The sequence below is a fragment of the Calliphora vicina genome, chromosome 1 (assembly GCF_958450345.1).
Source record: "Calliphora vicina chromosome 1, idCalVici1.1, whole genome shotgun sequence".
NCBI classification, from domain to species: domain Eukaryota; kingdom Metazoa; phylum Arthropoda; class Insecta; order Diptera; family Calliphoridae; genus Calliphora; species Calliphora vicina.
In genome coordinates, this window is record NC_088780.1 from 117,926,674 (window position 1) to 117,934,271 (window position 7,598).

Sequence of the window (7,598 nt, forward strand, 5' to 3'; positions counted from 1 at the left end):
AAATAAACTACACTTTCATTATAATTTAAGGAACATCGTCACCTTAAATTACCTCCATATAAACGGGATCAGCCTAATGTATATGTGTAGTGCACATACCAACTATGGATGGATGTGTTAGTATTTTTATACATACTCATGCATGCATTAAATAATAGATATAATAAAACATTGCATATTTTGGATGTTAGGTTTATTGAACAAATATCTGGTTTGTCCAACTTTTCAATCTATGAGATTGTTGAATGCTACGAAACATGTAGCAAAATCTAAGAGGATAATGGTTATTTGACTTAAGAGCAACGTTTCGCATTGACAAGGCTTCAAATAGAAATTGTATTGTTGATGTTCTTATGCAAAATATGGGCCAAATCATACACAATCCTAATATGAAGAAGCAATTTATAGCTTTGCTTTAATATTTGCATAGTAAAGCAAGTAAGAAGGTATGGTCGGTCAAGCCCGACTATATAATACCCTACACTAAGTAAGAGAGCAAAAACATTTTTCTTTTAAAATTTCAATAATTTATATTTTTGAGTGATTTTCGGAAGTGGGCCTTATATGGGGGCTATGACCAATTATGGACCGATCTCCATGAAATTAGGTCGTGTGATTTATGTCTATATGAAAGTTTACTATGTTGAATTTTGAGGGTATACTAACATTTTTAAGCGATTTATGCGGGTCTATATGGGAGCTATGACTAATTATGAACCAATCGTAAAAAAATTTGGTGACATGAATTTTGTATATATAAAACTTATTTGGAGCGCAATTTGTGGAGATACATTTATAAATTAAACATTTATGACCGATAAAGTCCAATTTCGGAAGGACATTTGTATGGGGGCTAGGTGAAATAATGGACCGATTTCAGCCAGTTTCAATAGGCTTGGTCCCTGCACCGAAAAAATTATATGTACCAAATTTGATCGAAATATCTTCAAAATTGCGACCTGTACTCTGCGCACAAAGTTTACATGGACAGCCAGCCAGCCAGACGGACGGACAAGTGATTCTAAGTCGATCGGTATATTTTAAGGTGGGTGTTAGACTAATATTTTTGGGCGTTACAAGCATCCGCACAAACGCATAATACCCTTCACACTATGGTGGTGTAGGGTATAAATATGCCGAATATGTGTTATAGAGATCGTCCTCTACTCAGAGTCAATTCAGGATGAGCTAATTACTGTGGAGGCCACCTTAGTTGTGACTAGTAAGTGATTTTGAACAGTTACCAACAAGTTTTAATTAGTGTAAATTTTAGTTGTAGTTCCGATTTACGGTGCAACTGTGTATGTATTAGGGTATTCAATCGATTAACCGTTAATCGGTTAACCGATTAATTTTTTACGGTTAACTGTTCGAATAATTTGAAATTGCCGATTTTCAAATAACAAATAAACCGATTAATTTGTGTCGATTAACCGATTAACCGAAATTCCTTTTTTTTGCACTTTAAATATGTTTTTTGTATTTATTTTTCAGTTTCAATTCAAATACAAATTTCATATTAAAATTAGATTTTTTTTGAAGATTGAACATCATTTTGAATAAACATGATTAGTGAGTATGTATAATAACTGACATATTTAATTTACATGTATTTGAAACTTTGTATTTACATGTATAGACGAAACTTTTTTTTGAATTAGTCTTTTTCCATAACTAAACGAAACTATTAACTTAATCAAAATCTAAAACAATCCAAAAAGGAATATTCTTTATCATGCTTTTGATTTCTTCAACATATACAATCAGCGAGAGTTTTTTCCAAGAAAAGTTTTATTAAATCTAAAGAAAAAAATCGTTTAAATTATATTCTTTTTATAAAAGATTATTTCAGAAGATCTCACTAAGACCCTAAAAAACTCACACATCGCTCATTTGCTGCAACAACGTCATAATAAAAAAAATTCGTTTCGAGAAAAACGTTTTTGAATATTTCATGACATTTTACTATTTCTTAAATCAATTTTCAACAAATCATGCGATTTCAGAAATATAAATAATAGATGTTAATATCTTTCTAATCTGTATTTAACCTAAATTTTTATTTATCAAATATACGAGAAAACATGAATTTTAATTTTGATGTTTACAACTAAAAAAAAAACACTCATACAAAAAATTAAAAGTTAAATTAAGAACAGCTCGTATTTTGTAGTACTCAGTTCATAAAACACGGATTTTGAGTTATGACGTTGTTGCAGCAAATAGGCGATATGTTAACAAAAATGATCTCAAATACCTTATTTGCGTTTTTAATGTTTTTGTACACATCGTTGTTGTATTTTCAATTTAAAATGAAAATGGAAATTATTCGGTTAATCGAATAATTTTAAATTAACCGATTATTAACCGAATAAATCTAAACCTCGATTAATTATTTGCTCGATTAACCGATTAAACCAGAAACCCGATTAATTGAATACCCTAGTATGTATATTTAATATTTTTAAGAATTTGTTTTCAAGTCACCTTAGTTAGGTCTTGCTTTTGCGATCTTCAGAGACAGATTTAATTTGCAGATGATCAGAAAACAAAACAGATACGAATCTTCATATTTATTGGAAAATTGTCGCCACTTTATATGTCACAGGCGCAGTACTTTTTAGCCCTGTTTTGTCTCACTGACATGGTACATGTTTTCGAGAACACCTGTATACAGTATTTAGGTTATTTAGCAACTGTTTTCATTTTAATAGTTCTAACAGAAATCATTGTTTGCAACATTAAGTCGCTGCCCATGAAGTCCAATGACATATAATTCAGTTGATGATTCGAATTGTAGTTTCAATCCGAAATTTAGCTAGACAAAATTATAAAAATTTGTGTCTTCAGAATAAAGAGTTATTTATTTTTTATAATAGCTAAGATCTTGCTCTGATATAGTATTGTATTATAATAGTTTATAAATCAAACAGTATTATCAAATTTTCCAGATACATTTTTTATGGTTTTACAATTTAAAAAAAACTGAAAAATCAACGGATTTGCGATACCTCTCATCTGGCCCTTTTTAGATTTTTTTTAAAACAGCTCTATGTGTATTGGGATAAAACTAAATATTTGGTTTCAAAGTCCACATTTCCATATAAAAATGCCACAGTGAAACATAACGACTCCCATTGAAAAATGTTAGTTCAATAGTTTTGCTTGTCGCATGCCTTAAGAGTCATACCAAATTCACTTGGCTGACATTCACCAATGTGTGGCCGAGTGTGACTCAAGCATAATCCGTTGTGGAGCGCAAATCCGATTGTCGTAGGAAAGATCTGGTTAGCGAGATAAGCAATAACAACTTTTCCACATTTATATTTGGTATTATTAATATTAATTTAAATTTGTGCATCTAATTATGGTTGTATATTCCTGAAAACACAAAAATTTAACGTATTTTATTGAATACGCGAAAAAAGCGCTGAAGGCGTCAATTTTGCAGAATGTTGTTTAGAGAATACACCACCACCAACTGCATCAACTACAACTACGTCAGTTTGTCTTTCGGCCAACATCGTTAACACTTGATACAAATCATACATTCGATACAAACGACACATTCGTTACGCGCTGGTTAAATTGGTAATACTTGTGATGACGGTGATTATTGAAGAACAGATAAATGCATGAATGAATGAATATATTAGTTGATTTATGTTGGTATGTCCATTTACGAAATATGCATGGATAATAAAGAAAAATTTAGTCTACTATTTAAACATGAGAATTAAATGTTTTTGGCAAATTCGTGTGTATTATATTCAAATGTGTGATTATTTTTTTTTATATAAAGAAATTATCATTATCAGCCCAATTTTTCCCATTTTTAGTATTCAATTTCAACACAGAAAAAAATTGCAAATGTTATTAAATAATTATGGTAATTAATATGACAACTTGACTTGCTGATCGCACTAATTCAACAAAACTTGCCACAAGCGTTTATATTACCCCAAGGATTAAGCCTATTGAATTTGGTTATAATCGGTCCATTATTTCTTATAGCTCCCATACAACTACCCTATCTGAAAATAATTAAACTATCATTATAAACATATCTGAAACATACAAACCCAAATTTTGTGACGATCGGTCCATAATTAGTAATAGCTTCCATATAAGGCCCACTTCCGAAAATCACTTATTGAGCATAAATATTTTAAAAATGTGGTACTCAAATAAGATTCAATACAAATAAGTTTCATATCAAATGAAAACTGTTTATAATCATGTAGGGCATCATATGGTCGGGCTTGCCCGACTATACTTTCTTACTTGTTTTAATATTGTATTTAGTGAATAAATTGTAGAGCACATACTAATATTCAATAAAAGATTGGAGTTAAATTTATGAATAAAATACTGCGACTTTTATCAATACCCTTACATATTGAAATAATGGAAACTGGAGAAAACGTAAATAAAAATTGAGTTAATAGAAACCATTCGAAATAATGTTTTTTTTGATTTTCTGAATGCATTCAATTTGTTCAATATATGAATTAAATTAAAATTTTAATGAATTCGTCATGAATTAAGAATATGTTGAATGCATTCAACTTACCAAAAACAATAAATTTAATTAAAGAACGAATGAATTCAGCATCAAGTAAAAATATTTAAATTTGAATGAATTCGTCATGAATTAAAATTATTGAATGCATTCATTTCATCCAAAAAAAGAATTGAATTACAATTCTAATGAATTATTTTTTTTATTGACTTTCATTGTAATTAATATTTTAACACACTTTCAAGAATTTTTAATTTTTCATTCATAGTTTAATTCAATTCATTGTTTTGGAAAATTAATCATTCATTTAAATACATTATGAATTCGTTAAAATTTTAATTCAATTCATATTTTTTGAATTTATTTTAATTCATGGTAAATTAAAAATCAAATATGAGGCTTTAATTTACGGCTCTGCTATTTATTAAACATAAAAAATAACCAAATCTATTTTATTCGTTTTAAAATAAAAGTCGAGGGCAAATTAATATGAAGTTTGACATGAGTGGCGAATTGTTTGTTATATATGGTATTTGACCAAGGCGTATTAACAAGGTGAGTGCATAAAATCAGCTGTTTCTTAATTCGCTGTGGTTTTATGTACACTATATGTCAAACATTGTTTATGTTTACATTTGTTATTGTAAATAACATAGTAATATTTTAATTCGCCTTGATTTTGACATTTAACGTACATTTTAACAAAAACAAATTGCCTGTTGTTTTTGCATTGTTGTATTTGTTGCCGGGACGCACTCACCTTGTTAATACGCCTTGGTATTTGACATTATTTTGAAGATTAGATTTAAAATGTATAAATTCACCTTCTGTAAGTCACTGGTTTTCGTTTTTATCAATAACAAATTTTGATTGTTAGTAATTAAAAAAAAAAAAATATTAAAAAAGTTTTTATTTTTCTACGAATTTGTAGAATGTTTTCAAAATTTGCCTCAACTCGAAATCTCGTACGATATTTTGTCACCACCAAAACTAAACTAAATCAATGCAATTCGGTCGATCATAAACTGCTAAAAAATGCTCTCAACAAACTCTATGCCGAACACGTTAGTGTACCGGTTGTCATGGGAAATCAAATGATTTTTACAGGGGATAAGCAAAATTTACGTATGCCTCACAATCATCGTCGCATTGCGGCCAAATATTATTATGCTACCAAAAACCACATAAACTTGGCTATACAAAAAGCTGTTCAAGTTCAAGAAGCTTGGGGCTGTACGGATGTCCAATTGAGATCAAATATTTTCCACAAAGCTGCTGATAATTTATCGGATGCCGATAGCAGAGCAGAGCTAATGTCGGCTATAATGTTGTGTCAAGCCAAGACCAGGCAAGAAGCAGAAAAGGATGTATGTAACTTGCTTGTGATGTTGAGAACAAATGCAGATGCTTTGGTGCAATTGTCAGAGTTAAAAATTCCCACAATGACAAATACAATCAGGAACAGGTATATAATAAGGCCACTGGATGGTTTTGTGGCTGCCACCGGTCCTCTTTATATGTCGTGGATCGCTGCCAATTTGGCCTTGATTCCACTGTTAATGGGTAATTCGGTTCTATGGAGGCCGCCACCAAATTGTGTTCTCACCTCGTTCATTATATTCAAAGCCATTATGGGAGCAGGTGTGCCACGAGGAGCTTTGCAATTTCTGCCATCTAACTATAAACTGTTTTTTAATACTATTATTAAGTCCGACAATTTGGCGGGTATAAATTACGCTGGTCGTGTGGCCACCTTAAGAACTTTGTGGCATGATCTCTCTATACGTTTGCCGCACTATAAATGTTTTCCACGATTGGTGGGTGAATGTGAAAGTAAGGGTTTTCATTTTATTCACGAATCAGCTGATTTGGATTTGGTAGTAGATCGTACAGTTCAAGCTGCTTTTCGTTATTCCGGACAAAGAACTTATTCCTGTGGTCGTTGCTATGTACCTGCCTCTGTGTGGCCTGAAATAAGCTGTCAATTGCAATCTGTGATGGAAACTTTAAGAATAGGTGATCCAACCGATGAAAATTCTTACGCCTCTGCCATTATACGTGAGGATATGTATGATAATATCGTTGGTTATCTGGAATATGCAAAATGTAGTGAAAATGTGGAAATTCTTATGGGTGGTAACTGTACGAAAACTCATGGCTTTTTTATAGAACCCACCATAGTCGTATGTAAGGAGCCTAATGATCGCTTAATGATCGATGATATTATGGGCCCTGTAGTAAGTGTTTATGTCTATGAGCCCAATAAACTGGATGAAGCGTTGGCAGCAGTGATAAGTTATCAGCAATTTGGCAGTTGTGGTTCCATATTTTCCGCTGATAAACAGGTCACTGAGAAACTTGTAAATAAATTACGTATGACAGCCAGTAATTTGTATATAAATGAACAGTGTTGCGGCCAGGATTTAAGTCATCTTCCTTTGTCTGGCAATCGTCTATCAGGTACGAATGATAAAAATGGTTCGGCTTATTATTTGCTACGCTTTGCAGCTCCACAACAAATTGAGGAACCAGTGGAGAACCAGGCTGTACAAGAAAAAGAAATAAAGAATCAAAATTATTCGTGCTGATCTTTTTTGTATAGTAAATATATAGTAAAAGAATAAACTCTCATGAATTTTGCAAGTAACTCTAAAATTTTATATTATTTGATGGGGCTGATCCTGATTTTATTAAAATGTATCTGTATACTTAAAATAAAGAGTATTTTATTATATGCGTTTTTTTAATGTTGGAATTCTTTGCCATAAAATCACGTTTAAATGCAACCCAAAAGTAGTGGCAAGTAAATTTATTTTCATTCTCTTTTCTACATTCCTTCACATGTTTGAAATAGTTTTATCTTTACTTTCCTGTATGTCATAACGCTACACTGTCATGTGGGTATTTAAAGACTAAAAAGTTCGTTTGCCTAAGGCAACTTCATTCAATATTTTCCAAAGTGGAAAGACGTGCACCTCAAAATATCCAAAGTGCAACATTTAGCCTTTGCCGACTATTTTTGATAGATTTTTAAATTTAATCTCTAAATGTTATGAATGTTTGCAATTGACTGACT

At 31.2% G+C, this 7,598-nt stretch overlaps 1 protein-coding gene across 1 annotated transcript; it reads left to right on the plus strand.

Annotated features, from left to right (window-relative positions):
* The first annotated feature begins 5,239 nt into the window (after positions 1–5,239).
* Positions 5,240–7,192, plus strand: LOC135955985 (delta-1-pyrroline-5-carboxylate dehydrogenase, mitochondrial-like). The gene is made up of 2 exons (XM_065506440.1): positions 5,240–5,351; positions 5,454–7,192. Exon 2 carries the CDS (start codon positions 5,455–5,457, stop codon positions 7,108–7,110), a length of 1,656 nt encoding a protein of 551 aa, XP_065362512.1. The 5' UTR covers positions 5,240–5,351; position 5,454; the 3' UTR covers positions 7,111–7,192.
* The last annotated feature ends 406 nt before the right edge of the window (positions 7,193–7,598 follow it).